Source organism: Hipposideros armiger, unplaced genomic scaffold (genome assembly GCF_001890085.2).
Source record: "Hipposideros armiger isolate ML-2016 unplaced genomic scaffold, ASM189008v1 scaffold_697, whole genome shotgun sequence".
Classification (NCBI taxonomy): Eukaryota; Metazoa; Chordata; class Mammalia; order Chiroptera; family Hipposideridae; genus Hipposideros; species Hipposideros armiger.
Genome location: NW_017732047.1, coordinates 20,931 through 40,534, shown reverse-complemented (window position 1 = coordinate 40,534; position 19,604 = coordinate 20,931). Strand labels below are relative to the sequence as shown.

Genomic DNA, 19,604 nt, shown 5'->3' with positions numbered 1-19,604 from the left:
TTTTATTATAGTTCTGAATAAACAGATGAAACATAATAGAAATTATTGAACTTGCTTTTCTGTATCTATGTTCAATTCAAATTTAAAAAGTTAATGTTTTCTATGCTTAACAAGCTCTTGTTAATTTTACAAACCTTCCTAAAATTCTATCCTCTCAAATTGACTTCTTAAATAAAATAAAAAGTGTAAATTTTGATGATATAGAACATTTGAGAGAGAATATCTATACTCCTTTTGAGTACAGTAATACCTCTGTTTGTGAGCATAATTTGTCCCAGAAACAAACTGCTCATTGCAAGACATCACTCATTTACCAAGTTAAATGTATTATTAGGTTGGTGCAAAAGTAATAGTGGTTTTTGCAAGTAATGTCAAAACCGCTATTACTATTGCACCAACCTAATAGAAATGTTTGCTCGTCTAGTGGAACACTCGCAAACCAAGATTGTACTGTATTTGAAATGATAGCATTAAGAGGTATCTATAGAAAAAATAAAGTAATGCTAATTTTTTTTAAATTGTAATTTTTTTACTATTTGGTGATTTGAGAGAAGTTGAAATGGAAAAAGTTAAGGGTAACTGAATAGATTCAAGTAACCTTAAATTGACTTTTTCTTGGTCTTCATAACCTGCATGGGAATAAAGGTCAAGGGAAGTGTGTTCGTGTGTATGTGTGTATTCACGTTTTGCAATATGTATCTATTATTTGCATATCTATAATGTATTGTTCCTATATACATTAAATATATATTGATCATTATATTAAATACTATTATACATTATGTATTAAAATTATATATTTATTATAATATAATAGGGATATCTATAATATATAACATATTTCTATTATATGCATATAATATGCATAACTATGTTATATATTTACAACATATATCTATAATATGCATATATGAATCTTACCTCTCCCACTCCCTCCACCACCTGCAAGATAAATTAATGTACTATAAAATTTCTATTAGCTCTATCCTACCATTTCTACATCATAGTTAACACATAATTTTCTGATTAATTCACTATGAAAAGTTGCAAATAGATGAGATTTTTCTTAGTATGACATTAGGAATAGTAGTGGGTCTTATTGCTTACCAACTGATAAAAGAGCTAAATAACATAGTGTTTACTGTGACATGCTGAGCAAATTGGACAGGTATTCTTTTTAGCTAATATTTTCCTTAGGAAATGGTTGAAGTTTAACATAGAATCTGTTAGGAAAAATATTAGTTGCTAAGATCTTAAAGGGAAACATTTAACAGCCAGTGGTGTAAAGTCTTGATGCCTACTATTAGTCTTTAATGTCAGCCTTTCAGGTTGCTAAAGAGTATCCTAAATGTGAAACAAATTAAATTCATGAATTTAACAATTTTTAGCTAATATATTATATATTTATGATTTAAGTAAAGAGGGTGAACTTAAAATGGTATTTTAAGAAACATATGTAACTCTACCCAGGGTATATTAGTTTCTGTAATAAAATACCACAGGCTGGGTGGTTTAAACAATAGACATTTATTTTTTTACAGTTCTGGAGGGTAGAAAGCAAGGTGCCATCAGGGTTGGTTTCAGGTTAGATCTCTCTTCCAGGCTTGTTGACAGCTGCATTCTTGTTGTGTCTTCACATAGCCTTTCCTCTGTTCATGTTTTGGGAGAGAGATAGGGATAGGGATAGGAATGGAAGCATGCTGTAATGTCTCTTCCTCTTTTTTTTCCCCTTTTTAAAAAAAAAAATAAATTTCTTGGGGTGACATTGATCACTAAAATTATATAAGTTTCAAGTAAAGTATTCTATAATATATCACCTGTACATTGTGTGTTCACTATCTAACATCAAATCTCCTCCTGTTACCATATATTTGACCCACTTTCCCTTTTTCTTTCTCCCCTGTTTCTCCCTTTTCCTCAGATGCCACTAAACTGTTTTCTGTGTCTGTTAGTTTTTCTTTGTTTGTCTTGTTCATTTGTTGCTTTCAGTTTTATATCCCACATATGAATGAAATCATAGGGTTTTTACTTTTTCTGCCTAACTTACTTCACTTAGCATGATAATCTCAAGATCCATCCATGTTGTCGCAAATGGTAGTATTTCATCTTTTCTTATGGCTGAGTAATATTCTATTGTGTATATGTACTCCATCTTTATCCAATCATCTATTGAAGGACACTTTGGTTGCTTTCATGTCTTGGCCACAGTGAGTAATGCAGCAATGAACCGGCAATGAACATAGGAATATATATATATATATATATATATATATATATATATATATATATATATATTATCTTTATAGATAAATGTTTTCAGATTTTTGGGGTAGATACCCAGAAGAGGGGTAGCTGGGTCATATGGTAGCTCTATTTTTAATTCTTTTAGGAAACTCTAAACTGTTTTCCATTGTGGCGGTACCAATTCACATTCCCACCAACAGTATATGAGGGTTCCTTTTTCTCCACAGCCTCTCCAACACTTTTGATTACTTGTTGATGATAGCCATTCTAAGAGGTGTGAGGTGGTATCCCATTATATTTTGATTTGCATTTCTGTAATAGCTAGTGAAGTTGAGCATCATTTCATATCACCTGTTGGCTGTTTGCAAGTCTTCCTCCCCTATGAGGGCACCAGTCCTATCAGATGAGAGCCCAGTCTTTATCACCTCATTTAACTTTAATTACCTCCTTAAAGGCCTTATCTTCAAACACAGTCACATTGGAGGTTAGAGTTTCCTCATATGAATTTGGGGGGACACAATTCAGCCCATAACAGAGAGTCTTCCCATTATATATTGGGTTGTCGGAAAAGTCATGATGCATTTTTTCTATGTTGTTTGTTGCAAAAATGTGTCATGACTTTTCCGACAACCCAATATGATTACATATAATTCTCTATATGTACTTACATATACGTAAAATAAGAAAATGAATTCATTTTATTTTTACCTGCTAAAGTTTATGCCTATTGGTTAATGATTAGTGGGTTTTTTTGTGCTTTTTCAAATAAAGAAGAAAAAAAGTGAACATAAATTAGGAATTAAAAGTAAAAGAATGCCTCAAATCCTGAAAAATAGGCAGGACTAAACATAAATAAGAACTATCAATATCTATACAAAATAAAAATTATTAATATATGAAAAGGAACGATGGAGATATACATTTTAAAACTAATATTTTGAGACCATATATATACATATATCTATGTAGTGTGTGTGTGTGTGTGTGTGTGTGTGTGTGTGTGTGTGTTGAATGATGTCCTACAAAAATTTAAGTCTACTTGGAGCCCCAAATGCGACCGTATTTGGAAATAGGGTCTTTGCATGTGTAATTAGTTAGATGAGGTCATGCTGGATCAGGGTAGGCCCTAAATCCAATGACTGGTGTCCTTATAAGATGGGGGATGACACACAGAGAACCACAGGGAAGAAGGCCATGTGAAGGTGGAGGTAGAGATTAGAATAATGCATGTTCAAATCAAGGACTGCTCAAGATTGCCAGGAGCCACCAGAAGCTAGGAACAGACAAGGAAGAGTTCTTCACTAGAGCCTCAGAGGGAGCGTGGTTGTGCTAACACCTTGAATTAGGACTTCAAGACTGCAGAACTGTGAGAGAATAAATTTGTATTGACTCAAACCACCCTGCTCATGGCTGTCATGACAGCTGTCGGAAACTAATGCAGTATGTTTGGAGCAATTTCCTGTAACTTCATTTTACTAAATAGATATATATTTTATTTTAGCAAGGTATGATTTGCTTATTATCTCTTGTTTTTAAAATTTAGCACATTTGTACCTTTCCAAATCAGTATATCTATGTCTAATTCTACCTCTCATTTTGCATCAACACTAAAAAATATGAAGACTATTGCGAATGACAATTTTTATACAATTATTTCTTTGTATTGCTGGGCTATTTCTATAAGTTATATAATTAGAGATAAAATTGCCTGACTAAAAGTCACACATACTTTAGATTGCAAAAAGGTCAGCTTTAATTATATTCTCATTCGCAATATATATGTTTGTGTGTGTGTGTGTGTGTGTGTGTGCTCTCGTGTGCACGTGTACATGCACACACACTCATGTATGTGTATCTGATGCCATTTTAATTTGATGTTAAATAGGAGAGACGTTAACATATATAATGTCAGCTACTAAAAGTGGAGGTTTTCACTTTTTTCCAAGTCAAATAGCTGATAAAATAAAAAATTATAGGTTTTCAAATTATGAAGTGTATCACAGTATTAAGTTTAAATACTAAGTAGATTTTTAATTATACCAGTGTTAACACATAACATCACAATGTAGCCCAACTTTTATATAACCATATATCATTTTTCTTCCACTTCACACAGTCTTTCCATATAGATCATAAAATTACTGAGAATTCAGTATTTTGCTTCGTTCATTGCATGCAATGGCAGTAACTGGTTAGAACACCTGGCACATAAACTAGTTGAAATAACTTAAGTAAATATTGAACTAATAATTAGCTAGAAGTAAATACTTCAAACATTTTATGTAGGGCCATATATTCTTCTTGATAGCCTCACTTGCAGCTTGATACATAATTGGTACACATAAATATTTCAGTTCTTTTGCATTGACTGTATGACAACAGAATAGATTATAATTACCCAGAGGGCAGGAACTTTTAAAATACATGAGTTTACAATAATGTGCACTGGTATGTAAATTTGATAAATCACAACTCAGAGCATCAATCTTTGATAGGGTGTAATTAATTCAATCCATCAAATATTTATTTCTTCCAAGTGAAATAAGTGATTTGTAACATATTATGTATATGAAGAAATAAGCTTGCTTTTTAAAATAAATTCAAGTAAATGTTTGAATGAATGAACATTTAAAAAATAGAGACTAACACATACGATAATAGTACTAATCATGTGATTCCTTTTTAAATGTTTTATCAGTCCATCTGTGCAATGCGAGGTTGCTGCTGGAGGCCATGGAATAATTCTGGTATTCCTTGGTGCTTCTTCGTAGATAACCACGGCTATAATGCTGAGACAATTACAAAAACAGATACTGGTGAGAATTCTTCTGTTGTGGTGATCCAATATAATATACTTAAATGGAATGAAAGAATCATGTATTAACTTTTTCTTTGGAAAATATCTTAAGTAGAGTCAAATGGAAAGTATGCATACAAGAATGTTCAGATTGTTTATATTAAGGATTTATTTTTTCATGATTGTATCTTCCAAATTAAAAAAGCCATTATTTGTGATAAAGGCAATAAAATTATGCAAATAAGAAACATATTTAATAATTATTAACCTTTATAAATAAAAGCATCACTAACACAATTTTTTTCTCTTTCTTTAAGGAGTTGAAGCCACACTAAACAGGATATCTTCACCTACTGTATTTGGAAATGACATCAACACTGTTCGTTTAACAACTCAAAATCAGACACCCAATCGTTTCCGGTTCAAGGTTTGTTTTTTGAGATTTCTATAAAAGAGTTAATAATAAAATAGTGTTATGAGCACACCCTTCACCCTACCTAGATGGTTCTCTCTCAAGAAATATTTATTCTAAAGCAAAGGACTAACTAGACTAGTTACTCGACTTCTCTGAACCTATTTATTCAAATGTAAGAAATAGTCCCTGCCTGTTATTTTAGGACAATTGAATAGTAAGTTCAATGTAAAACATTTGATATAATATCTTGCGAAGAATATACACTCAAGAACCTTTAGTAATTTTTATTATTTCAGCTACAGACTATGATTAAGGATTAATTTAAAATTTAATTTGAAAAATGTTAATTGTGCTGTATAAGTGTGACTCACACTCACCAGGTTTTTTTTGTTGGTATCAGTTATGCTCATGTTTTTAAAGAAACTAATTTCTGTGGGGTTTTGTTAGCAAGTAGTTTGCTAGTATGGTCTTTTAGATGTGGAAGTGAAAACACCACCGTATCCTTTGTATATTATGTTTTTAGTGACAATTTCACAGGAATTAAGAGATTTTAATAAAAACAGAATTGGAAACCTTTATGGGACTTCTAAGGGTGTGAACACTGAGAAGCAACAAGGATAATTAAATTCACAAAAATCTAGTGTTTAAGAATCAATGTTTTGTAATATTTTTATCATTTTTATACCAGTCAACAGACATATTTTATATACAGCTCTTTTATAAAGAACTAATTGTATTTATTCCTTAACAGTTTACACAGTTAATCATGCGCACAGCTATTTAACAGTATTAAAATTAAGTTTATGACTAGATTGATAGCTCATCCATAAAATTATTAAATTATTATTTTGTATTAGGAACTTGCATTTAATAAATTCAGAATTGGACAGTTAAATAACAGTTTTCAATCAAGTATATGCCAATTTGTTTAAATCTTTGCAGATTACTGATCCAAACAATAGAAGATATGAAGTTCCTCATGAGTTTGTAAAAGAATTTAATGGCCCTGCAGCTTCTGATACACTGTATGATGTGACAGTTGCAGAAAATCCATTTAGCATCAAAGTTATTAGAAAAAGCACTAAAAAAACTTTGTAAGTAATTATCTAATTTTACAATTATGCAAGTTTAAATAACTATTCAATTTTATTCTATTATCATAGAATTAGAAAAATCTTAATTTTAAGTCATTTTCAGAAAGAATAACTTTCTTCCCCAAAGAGGGTGGGTGCACACCTTTGTAAAGATATAATGGTAAAGGGGTTTTATTTCCTGTGGATGAAAGGTTCAAGACCGTTAATGAAAATATGGACATTGGGGCCAACCAAAGCTGAAGGTGGAAAGCATCACTGATACAATTTTAGCCTTGCCTATATTTTTGTGCACCTAGAACACCTATTTTTGTCCTTTCCCTATTATTTATCATGTTCTGTAGGATCAATTCGTAGGATTAAATAGTTACTATTCAGAGAAGAGTTAATTTTCAAAGTAATGTTTAAAGCCCTTTCCTTATTTATATATGTTAAGTTCAATATAGTCTTGAATGCGTTCATTTTGAATGTATTGTAAGAGCTATTTGTGGAAGGGAGTTTAGTAATTTTCAAGGTAAATTCTCTTGCATTTCCAAGAGAGGTTAATTAATCAGTTGTCAAGATCAAAACTCAGCAATGACTGTTCTTACATATATTTTCATAATTCGCAATCGACTTTATGTTCCATCACAAAAATATTAAATGTCTTTTAAAATTTCTCATAGTATATGCATATATTTGATATTGATAAAACATACAAATGTTTTCTTTTTGGGAAAATGATTTTGAACTTAATTTTAGTACATGTGTTAGAGATGTGGAAGCAAGTACAGTACTGTATTTTAAAACCCTGTCTCTGGAGCAAGGCAAAACTGCGTTCGAAACCTGTCTCTGCTGCCTACCAGTCTGTCACCTTAGAAAACATGAATTGATTTTCCCAATTTGTATCATTTGTGAAATGGGATTGATAAAGGTGGTTATGCTTTAGGATTGTGATGCAAATTAAGGGAAAGAATGTATGTGAAGGGTTATACTGGTGAAGATGAAGCAGATTTTGTTGATGGAATTAACAAGTTCTGGTTATTGTGTGTAACATGTGTTCCTACGAAGTGACCACAGCTAACGATTGACATTTAAAATGAACTATTCTGGATGACAGCATAGACCCATATTTAATAGAATATTTTATATATTGCTAGATCATGTATTTATTCCTTTCATGATACAGGTTTGACACCAGTATCGGTCCCCTGGTGTACTCTGACCAGTATTTACAGATCTCCACCAGACTTCCCACTGAATATATGTATGGTCTTGGGGAACATATCCATAAGAGATTTCGTCATGATTTATATTGGAAAACATGGCCAATTTTTACCCGGGATCAACTTCCTGGTGATGTAAGGAACTGTATTTCTTGTTGTAAATAAATCATTGTATTGGAGCAGATGGTAATTTTAGCCTATTTGAAACCCTCCAGTGATACCTAATCCAGAAGCTTATTTACTATAGGGGTGACAATTGATAAAAGTCCTAAATTAGCTCAGTAAGTGACCAACAGATTTTATGAATGTTTCAATAGATGTTATCAGTTTATGAATGTTTTCTTTTAATTTTAATTTTTACATTTTCTTTTCTTTTCTTTCAGTCTTGTATTTAAACCTATTCATGGTTAGTCATTGCATTAGAATAATTCAAAACTCTTGCCATGTTATACATGTCTTTGTGTGATATGGTATCTGCCTATCTATTAGACATCATATCAGGCATCTATGCCCACTTCTTTCTCTCCCATGACATATGAAGATCTTCTGTGAGTTCACATATTTGCACAGGGGTTTGGTTCTCTTTGTAAGTGCTAAATCTTGAAGTTCTTTATCATTTATACAATGTCATTCGGAGCTCATTTGAAGTTTCACCTCATATGAACTCTCAAACCATCCCATGCACAATTAGTATTTTCTTTCCAACCATTTATTCATATTTTAGTATGACATTTATCACAGTGTATGATTTGTGTATGCATTTGTCAATATTTCTAGAATATGAGACTCTTCAGGACAAAGATCAGACCATTTAAAACATTATTTTTTATTAATTCATGATTGCTTTGACTCAAATGTTAGTAATTTTTTAAATGTCAGTGTTAACTATTTCATTCCCCAAAATGAATAACTGAGTTGATTTTAAAAAAAAACCTCATTTGGTACAGAGCCACTAATAAATTCTACGAATCCTTGATCCTGTTTATTACAGCATCACTATCTGTAATAAACACGTAATTAATACCAGACAGAACTTCATAGCTATTTTTCATACATTCTTTCATTTGAAACTTCATATCCAATCATCCAAGAAGTCTTATTTCTTTTGCCTTATGAGTGTGTTTTCAGTTTGCCTCACCATTTCATCTACTCTTTGGGGCTCAACAAATAATGCACTGCAAAAGTTCTATGAGGGTGGACATCACTGGGATTTCCCTGCAGTGCCTTGGGTATCCATGGAACATAATGGCTAACTATGCCATTACTCTATTATGAACAACGTATTAAAACTAATTGAATCATAATAAAGCATAAGCACAATTAAGTAATCTATTAATAGTATAACATAGATTTTATATCTTAATATATTACAATTAAAATGTTAGATGCTTTTGTACTACACTGTTTCACATGAGAAAATTAGTATAGAGTGTGGGAGGTAAATTACAGACACAATTGAGTTTGTAAAGGCCATTTTAAATATGTAATATTTTTATTTTAAATAGACTTAAAAATTCTTATTTCAAAATTTTGCCTTATAGAATAATAATAATTTATATGGCCATCAAACGTTTTTCATGTGCATTGAAGAAACTTCTGGAAAGTCATTCGGTGTTTTCTTAATGAACAGCAATGCGATGGGTAAGAGTAATTTATTTAATAATATATTTAAGTGAGATTTATCTTGAAATGTTATAATTACTCTGTTTATTCCAATCATAGATATTATATATCAGAATAAACTCTATTGTTAGTGATTTAGTATGTGAAATCATTATAAGCAGGTTTTATAGTTAGTGAGACAAAGTATTTTTGCATATCGTTGCTCTGTTTTAGGGAGAGTATGCTATGTTGTGATATTCAGACACTTTTCTTTTCCTTCAGAGCAACATTGAAACACATCCATGCAAATGAATATTCCAATTCCTGCAGCCTCATTTGTTAAAATAACTTAGCCTGCCACTACAAATAAGAAAGAGAAAGGTCTATATATGGGGATAGAATGAAGATTTTTTTTTTTTTAGTTTATAATAATTCAAGTAATGTAGAATCTTTGGGGTTCTTTTTAATGTGAGTGCAATACCTATATTTAATAGGTAGATCAGTGAGAATAAAAAGGCACAGGATTAATAATAGTCTAGCAAGAACAGTAGTATTATATGGTTATCAAGGTGATTGATTTAGAAAGTAATATAGAAAAATCAGGTTTTTACATATAGAAAAATCAAATTGTATATTTTTTCTCAGAAATTAACATAATGATACGGTCTTTCAGATAATCTTTAATTAAACTAATTAATTGAAATGCAATTTTGGAAAGAAATAGTTTTGTTGTGAAGATTGATTCTCTGTCCCTTGCTATGCAATTTTCAGGAAAGCTATAGCCAACATCCATAAAAGGAAACATCTCCAATATCTTATTGTAACCCTCATATATGTGGCATTTTACTTTTTTCTTGTATTCTTCCTATATTTAATATCTTATTTCCTCATAATTTTATTTAAAAACAATGTATAATTATGTGTAATACAAAGCAATTTAAATAGTTACTGCAATTATTTTATCACTCTGTACCTTTTTACTATATACATATGCTTTCCCAATTTTTATTTTGTAGAGATTTTCATCCAGCCTACTCCAATAGTAACTTACAGAATTACTGGTGGCATTCTGGACTTTTACATCTTCCTAGGAGATACACCAGAGCAAGTAGTTCAACAGTATCAAGAGGTGTCTTTTGAGTCAATTTTATAAAATTCTCTTCTACCATAATTTGTTTCATCTAACATGTCCATATATTTAAATGACTTTATTTAAGATATCTAGGACCTGCTAGCTAAATATATTTTTAAACCTTACCATTTTTAAGATATGAGTAAGTGGTTTTTATTTTTTTATTTTTGTACAGTGAAGCCTATGTTTATTTAAATATCTGTATTTCTGATATAAAATTGTTTCATGCTTCTAGGCAGTTGAGTTCAGGAGTTAGATTTCTTTATAAGAAAGTGTCTTATCTTCAAGACTGAGGACAGGCAATGGATGTATATATCATGCATCCCTATGATAGAAATCCTAGAGGCAACCAAATTTTGAGGAAGACTAGTGGAAATTATTGTTAATGCACAGTAGGTAAACAAGCACCAGGGAAACTGGCTCTGACACTCAGGCTATGAAGGGCAGATTTTGAAACACAGTCTGAAGTCTTAAATCTTAAGGTTACTATTTAAGCAATTTCCACTTCCCTATTAAATAACATTCTAGTGTACCTGAGCACACAAGATGGACCTTAGAGGGATGAAGAATCCAGGGCTTCCCTTGAGCCTGATACTGAAACTTTTTCCATATAATTGTTTTCCTGTAAATGCTGGTATATATAATCTCTGGTGTTAACATTGAAAAATAAATTATTTTTGTTGGTATAAGATTTAAGGATGATGCCTCTTTTAAAAATCTTGTTTTGTTGATATGCATTTTGACATATAATACAATTTCCTAAAATAATATCAAAAGAGAAGTAATTACGATAAAAAACTGTCTTTAACTAGGATTCAAAAGCCTAAAATGAGAGTAGCTAGGCTTTTACACAACTGAATAATTTATTGTACAATGTCTCACAATTCCCAAATTGCTGTTTATAAATGTAAATTCCAGAAAAGAACACAAAACATACAGTCTCTGCTATATGAAATCATAACTCCACTGCTAGGCTGGCCTATATACAGACTTAGTATATGGTTATCACACCAACAAAACAGGACAACTCATTTTTTGAAGAAATTTAACATTTATTTGTGAAATATTCATTGGGATAGTTGCCTATTACATATTGAGTGAAGCCTGTGATCAGTAGTAGTTGAGTTTGAGTCATACCTGACATGTGAATAAAGCATTCATATAGTATAGTAGTACTTTGGCTTATACCGTTTCATGAGTAGACTAGCAGAAATTTGAATTTAAGCAACAACATAAAATACTGGTGTAGAATATAGCACCATTAATCACTGCTGCATTTAAATTAGGCTCAAATTATGTAGAGAGTAGGCAAAAGAAATTGTGTTCCTTGAGGAAAAATAAATTGTCCTCTTTGTATAAGCTAACCTATTAATGGTCTCAATGTGTTAAACTTTAAAACATAATTCATTTGAATATCCACATAGTTTTATAAGTTTTAAAGACAATGTATACATATAAATTATAAATTAAATAATATATAAATTAATATAATATATAATAAATATTTTATATACTTTTATAAATACAATTCATGTCATATATAATACACACAACACGTATACTCACAAAGAAATTTCAATCACATATCTAAATCTTTAAAGGAATTTAACAAAACATTAAGATGTTTATAAAAACTGTTTTAAAACACTGATTATTTTGAGAGTTTTGTTTTATGTTATTTTAAAAATAAATTTAATGCTTAAATTGAATAAAATACAATAACCCAATTGTGAGTATTAAAAAATTTACATAGTAGTTTTTAGACATACATGATGGAAAAATCATGGAATACACACACACACACACACACACACACATACACACATACATAGGATGCCAAAAAAATGTATACACATTTTAAGAAAGGGAAAAACTATTAAAATTGTAATACTCAATTTATGCCAATAACAAGAGATGAATACAAGTCACATTTGACTTTATGGCAAACTACTGCTTGAGCAACATTGACCACTTGTATACATTTTTTGGGCACCCCCTGGTATATGCTTAAACCAAAGAATATCCATCATACGAAATAAGAGCATTTGTCTTAATGTAACCTAATACTCAGTTTTTAGTGAAAAAAATTAATATCAGCTGCACACATTTTTCCACGTGCAAAATCATGTCCTCTGTTGTGATGAGACACTGATACTGTGTTGCGGGCTACACTGAGCCTGCTTGGGCCACCGAAGAAGTGGGAGAAGGGGCTCCCTTTGGCCCCTTGGAGAGAAGAAGTCAAGGCCTACATGTGAATGAGCTAAGCACCTTATGAAATAACTGAGTGGGAGCCTTGTAGAACATATACTTTATTAATATTTTTGAAAACTAGGAGAAAATAAGTGCCAAAAATGTAAGGGAAAAGAAATTGTGTACTTTCAAACATCTTTTTTCTTGCATGATGACCATTCAGTGCATTCGTTTCATTGCTACAGAAGTGGAAGCATTGTCCGACAGTTTCCTTTTTCTCTTCTCTCTTTGACGCTGTTCTCTTATTCTCTTTTTTGACTTTCCATGCTAAGCAAAATATACCTTTGTAAATGCTACTTTCTTATGTGATAGCTTTCTAATTCTTCAATGCAAAATAAAGAAGAGTGACAAAACATAAACTTAGTGTTTAATAACAAAATTCTAACAGAATACCCAGGATGCATTTTTGAATGATATAACTCTAAATATTTGTTTGAAATATGTAATTAAATTGAGAAGAATGGTAGAGATATAACAGAATAATAAGAAGCATATTAATATTAGTTTTTAATGTTCTGTATTGAAATTTACCAAATGTGTTTTACTTCAAGCTCATTGGACGACCAGCAATGCCAGCGTACTGGAATCTTGGATTCCAATTGAGTCGCTGGAATTATAAGTCACTTGATGTAGTGAAAGAAGTGGTAAAAAGAAATCGGGATGCTGGCATACCATTTGTAAGTGGGGTAAAGTGTTTGTGGGAAGGTATACCAAGTTAAATATTGTCACATAATAAAATGTAGGAAATCATATATAGATATACACATATATATGCATCATTAAGCTGCTCTTTAATAATTAAGTACATTTTATGACCTAAATAATGTCCAGATGTATGTGAAATTTTGAGAACTGACTATGAGTTACATTATAACAGAATACATGTTTAACTGTGAACAAAATCATATTTAGTTTTTTTAGTAGACTTTATTTTTAGAGCTTATATACTTTTTAATATAATACAAATTTAATGTACTTTACGTAATGTGTAGGATTTTGTTTTTTATACAAAGAATGACATTTCATAATATATAATTATCACTATTGAAATAAATGACAGTAATCATAATGCTTTTGTACTTTAGAAGTAGAAACACTAGTTTTATAAACAATATAATTGCATCTTTAGTGAAATAAGAAGAATCCAAGTTTATATACTTTTTTAAGCATTATATGTATAATACAAATTCATTGAACTTAAAGGTTGAAGTTATTAGAGAGTTATTTCAGTACTACTTATTTAAATATATTCTGCTAAATTTTAGGATACACAGGTCACTGATATTGACTATATGGAAGAGAAGAAAGCCTTTACTTACGATACAGTTACGTTTAATGGGCTCCCTGAATTTGTTCAAGATTTGCATAATCATGGACAGAAATATGTCATCATCCTGGTAATGACTGATTATATATTAATACAATTTTACTATTTATACTTTTGTAAGTTAATAAATTTTCTAAAGTTTTATTTTATTTCTGTTATACGTGTTATATGCCATTCAGTCAGCTCTGACTACTGATGACCCTATTAATGAGTGATGTCCAGTGTCCTGTCCTCAACAGTCCTGAGGCCTGCTGTAGACTCATGTCTATGGCTTTTTATTATGCCCATAGTAAGACAGCTTCAGATTTATCATTTTTGCCTTCAGTGGTTTTAGGCTTAATTTGCTCTAAGACCCACCTGTTTATCTTTCTAGAAGGTCAGGATGGTTATAGAGTTGCCCCCCAACACCATATTTCAAATGAATGATTTTTTTTTCCTATTAGCCACTTCGCTGTTTAACATTTGCACCTGTACATAGTGATTGGGAATACGAGGGTGTGGATGATCTTAGCCTTAGTCACTAATGACACATCTTTGCTCTTGGTGATCTTTCCTCATTCTTCTATTGTTAGGACCCTGGAATTGCCATAAGTAGTCGTATCAATGGAGCAGCATATGAAACCTATAACAGGGGAAATGAAAAACATGTGTGGATAAATGAGTCAGATGGGACTACACCTCTTATTGGAGAGGTAAATTATAATAATCATTAAAGCTGTGTTGCTCAGATTTTCTATCGTGCTACAATAAAGTTTTTGAGTGTGTGTGTGTGTGTGTGTGTGTGTGTGTGTGTGAACGCCTGTGTGTGTAATCACTTTCAAATCTGGATTTGCTATTTTAATTGTGTAGAGAAGTTTCAGACAGAAGAAATACTCCATTTATCTCTAAAACAGTGTTTGTAAGAATACAGATAGCTTTTGGTGCTATACACAATTAAAACTAAAGCTAACAAGATACAATAAAGAATTTAGATTATTATAAAGTTCTGCCAATTTTATGTACAACAATGCATATATACAATACCTGTATCCTGTGTAATGTTTTATGGTTTGCATTTAACCCTTGCAATAAAATAATAAGAAAGCTATGATTAAAATTCTTCATTTACAGGTGAAAAAATGAATTTCCAAGAGGTGAAGTAACTTTCCTAATATCACAGAGCTAATAAGAAGCCTAGCTCCCAAATGCAAAATTTTAAGCCAGGGTAAATGTTACTTTGGAGAAAGCTTTGTAAGATGTATCAAAAATCATAATGTCTGGATACATGGAGTTGGGAATTCCACTTCTGTGGCTTAGCAAAAAGAATAAAACAAGAAAAAGTATGAATTTATGAAAATATGTTTATTATAATAACAATATTTAAAATACTGAAGAATAGCCTAACTACCACTTTTTTTCTCATTTATCAAAGTTAAAGTTTCTGTTGAAAGTCTTATTCAAATAATTATGAGCTCTATCAGAAAACAAAAGTGAATATCCTCTCCATAAAGCCTATTAATAAGTCAAAGAATACATTCTGGTAAGACCTGCTCTGTAGGGTTTGGGCAGATCAGGTAGTCAGCATGCATAATTGGGACATGAAACAATATTATCTATCCCGATTTATCTGAAATTTAATTCTGATTGACTAATGTCATTATTTTAAGTAATAAGTAAAGTAATTTGAAGAAGCATAAATCATAAAGAGGCAGCATAGTATGTGTAGTGTCCAATAGCATGGACTCTGATATGAGATTGCCTGGGTTTGAATTCCTTCTCTTCCACTTATAGTGGTATGACCTTGAACAACTTATTTAACTTCCCTGTTTGTCACTTCTCTCATCTGTAAAATGGATTTAATTTAAACCTACCTCATATGTAACATGATGATAAAAATAGTACTTATCTCCAAAAGTTCTAGTGAAGAATAAATGAGTTAGTAGTTATAAAAATACTTGGAACAGTGCCCAGAACATAATAATTTCATATTTGCATTTGTTAAATTAAAAAATAAATACAAGGAGTTTTTTCACTTGAATTTTGGAAGCTGTTACCCTTTGGAAAAGTTACCTTTCTTTTATCAGACAATGAATATATTATGTGTTTGTTTTTTAACCAACCTATTAGGATGCTAGAAATAAATTTAGTTGAAGACAAAATAACAGGCTCATTCAAATATTTTTCTATTTGTCCCTTCATAAATGCTACATGTTCTCACTCTCTCTTTCTTTTCTCTCCCTCAAATGCATTTTAAAGTAGGCCTGAGATTATTGTAAACATAGATGGTACATGGATCATATATACCTAAAGAAGTACAATATTATAACTTGAATATTTTCTTATTATTCTCCACTCAATTAGTTTGAATTCTTATCTATCTATCTATCTATCTATCTATCTATCTATCTATCTATCATCTATCTATCTATCTTTAATTTGTGTATACATGTGAGTGATCTATTTTTCTAGGTATGGCCAGGATTAACAGTGTACCCAGATTTCACTAATCCAAACTGCATCGATTGGTGGGCCAATGAATGCAGCATTTTCCATCAAGAAGTTAAATATGATGGACTTTGGATTGTAAGTAGACTTTGAACGTTGAAAACAGAATTATTTTTTCCATCAAATAATTATTAAGTTGATGTATATAGTGTATTGAACATAAAATTAAGAGGTAATATTTTTCTAGAATGTATAAATATCATACCTGCAATGTTCACGGATTAGATAAGAATAAAAACTAAAAACTGCAAATTGAGACTTTTTTTCTTTAGTAATACACTTTATGGAATAAGTTTCATTTCTGTTCCTAAGGTGTGGTATCTGTATTACTAATAATTTGTTTGAAAAATACTTACCAAGTTTTGAGGATAATCCTATAGTAGTGCAAGTCCAGAAACATTTATTAAAGTCTACAGTAATCAAGCAGTCGCAGCAACATGAACTAGAAGAAACACAACTCTTTAGAAACTGTTTCTTAGTGAGTTATGGAATAGAACAAATCAAACTTGGCAATATGTGAAGTGTTTTATCTCAACATAAATAACAACAACAACAACAACCAAAATCCTAGATTACTGGTACACTTATTAAATGAAAACAGTAATGTTTAAAGTTTCCTTGGATGAAGTTTTATATCTGTAGGTATGGGTAGCCTGCTGCTAGGTTTGTTTTATAGAAAAATGTAGATGGTAGTCGGGTGATTTAGTGGTTTTTTGTTATGGAAAATATAACCCCATGAATGAAACTACTTGGTGATCCTGGAATTCTGTATTTCAGAAAAAAAAGAATAATTAATTAATCAAAACAGAGAAAACATGAAGGATTTTTTTTCAAGGGTATTATAACTGTACAGAATTTTGGAAGGAGAGATAATGGATACCAAATGGATAGTTATATTGTCTTTGGCTTTTTAAGTCCACAATATCTATATTTTCCTGAAGAGCTCATTATTCATACAGTCATTATTTTATGTATGTATGTATGTATGTATGTATTTATTCAAACAATTGTTTAGTCGACAAGTCTTTATTTTGCACCACCAATATGAGGCATGTTGTGGGGAATAAAGAGATAGGAAAATTATGTTTTCTGCTGACAACATGAAACTGAGTAAAAGGTTAGCATAATCTTCAGGATTGCTATGACGGTAGTAATAGATAAGATGGAGAAGCTTTAGTTATTTGACAAAAAAAATTTAGTGAGATCACAATTATGATACCTAGCTGCTAGAAACAAAATAATTGCACTCTGCTCTTGAGTTTTGTTTTCAGTCTAGCTCTAACTTCAATTGTATCATTTAATTTAAATTAAAAGCTCTTGATTCCTTTTTTCCTTGCTTTGAAAACAATTTCAGTCAATTAGAGCAGAGTTAAGAGGGTAAATGACACTGTAGAATAGTGAAAGAGAATCTGACTGTGCTAAAGAGAATACTCATGCCCTACTTCCTTCTAAGGTTGAAGTAACTGATTTATATCCAAAGAGAGGGAGGCATGGGAGGAAGAAGAGCATCGGAGAAAGGAGTTGTTCTGATGCTAATGCAGAAGCATTTGTACTAATGCTTAACAAAACAAATATGGTAATTAGTATGATTTCAGAGCTTTCTAAATATCACTGAATTAATCATACGCAGTGAAAGCTCTTACTTGAATAATTGTTAGATCCTACTACTGTTTCTGTAAACTCTTTCACTTTCTTCAGATTATTTTTTCTGATAGAATGAATATACAGTAAAAATAAGTGTTGTGACTTAACTGATGAAGTTGTATTTTTGTCAAATTTTAAAATAGTTTTATAATTTACTAGATTTCTAATTTAGATCCCATGCTTATTTTTTTTAACTTTTAAGTTAAAATATTAAAACCACTTTGAAAAAATGATGTGAGCTAAATTGTCATAGAAAAAAATTGAATAAATAGTGTAGGTGATTTTAATAAAATAACTGTAATGTATACTTTAGAGTAACTACATAGCTTTGTTTCATTGTGGCTATTAAGAAAACATTTGGGAAATGGAGACATTTATCTTTTAAAATTAGTATCACAATGGGAAATTTATTTTTTTGAGTACCCTTTAATTCTCACATTGATTGCTTCTGAGCATGTGTGGATGGGAGAAGGGAAGAGTAATGAAGAGAACATACTTCTGAGGAAAACAAAACTTAGAAGAGGCTTGACTGAGTATGATTCTTTTGTGAGAGCAGAGGTATTAAAAATTTTGCTTAAACATTTATAGAAATCCTTCAATGCAATTAACAGAGAAAGAAAAAAATGCATATTTCTTGAGCATGTGTAGTGTGATATATTATTTTATATCCATAATCTTTCTTAGTCTAAAGATTTTACTTACATGGTTATGGTCACCAAAATAGTAAGTGCAAGATAAGATTGGGGCCTAGGTTTACACGGCAAGAAAATCAGTAAACACAGTACCCCACAACTCTGTCTCTGAGAGATGTTTAGGTCATTGCTTCTCATACTGGTGCTTCCCCAGCCTTCAGGTGCCCTGAGATTTCCAGGGATTCAGTAAGGTCATACTATTTTCATTAAAATACTAAAATGCTATTTGTTTGTTTGTTTTTTCACTTTTATTCTCTTGTGTGAGTGTAGAAGTTGTGCTCTAGGCAAAGTACTGTGCCTGACTTCAAGTAATGTATATAATAGAAACTAGATCGATGCCAGCCTAAATGAACAAACTATGTTGAATAAATAAATGTGCTAGAAATGTGTACGATGGTATACTGACAGTGAGAAGACTGATACAACTGGTTAGAAAAGACAGTTGCTTAATACTTGTAATTAATGTTTTATATGCATAATTACAACTTTGTAAAAGAAGTGCATTTGGTTGTATACAATCCCTGACTGTAAGATATCTCTGTTATCTCTTCTACATTCATGAAAAAGCAAATACTATTCTTTTTCTCAATATAATAACTTGTCCGTTCCCAAAGTAGAATCAAGTAGTAAGTATAATTAACCAAGTTTGTTTTTAGATCAGTAGTTTATATTTGTCTTCTAAGAGTAAAACAATGTCATGTTATCCTTAGACAAAAAAAAA

At 30.9% G+C, this 19,604-nt stretch overlaps 1 protein-coding gene across 1 annotated transcript in view; it reads left to right on the top strand.

The window, feature by feature from the left end:
* The window catches only part of LOC109373269 (sucrase-isomaltase, intestinal-like), a gene marked incomplete at its 3' end in the record, with an annotated part of 44,782 nt that overhangs the window by 4,685 nt on the left and 20,493 nt on the right, over positions 1-19,604 (top strand). The window contains exons 4-13 of the mRNA XM_019627005.1: positions 4,943-5,060; positions 5,359-5,468; positions 6,399-6,550; positions 7,716-7,887; positions 9,294-9,393; positions 10,371-10,483; positions 13,288-13,413; positions 14,002-14,133; positions 14,636-14,755; positions 16,512-16,625. Of these exons, the coding sequence (XP_019482550.1) occupies positions 4,943-5,060; positions 5,359-5,468; positions 6,399-6,550; positions 7,716-7,887; positions 9,294-9,393; positions 10,371-10,483; positions 13,288-13,413; positions 14,002-14,133; positions 14,636-14,755; positions 16,512-16,625 (1,257 nt within the window). The remainder of the gene's footprint in view (positions 1-4,942; positions 5,061-5,358; positions 5,469-6,398; positions 6,551-7,715; positions 7,888-9,293; positions 9,394-10,370; positions 10,484-13,287; positions 13,414-14,001; positions 14,134-14,635; positions 14,756-16,511; positions 16,626-19,604) is intronic.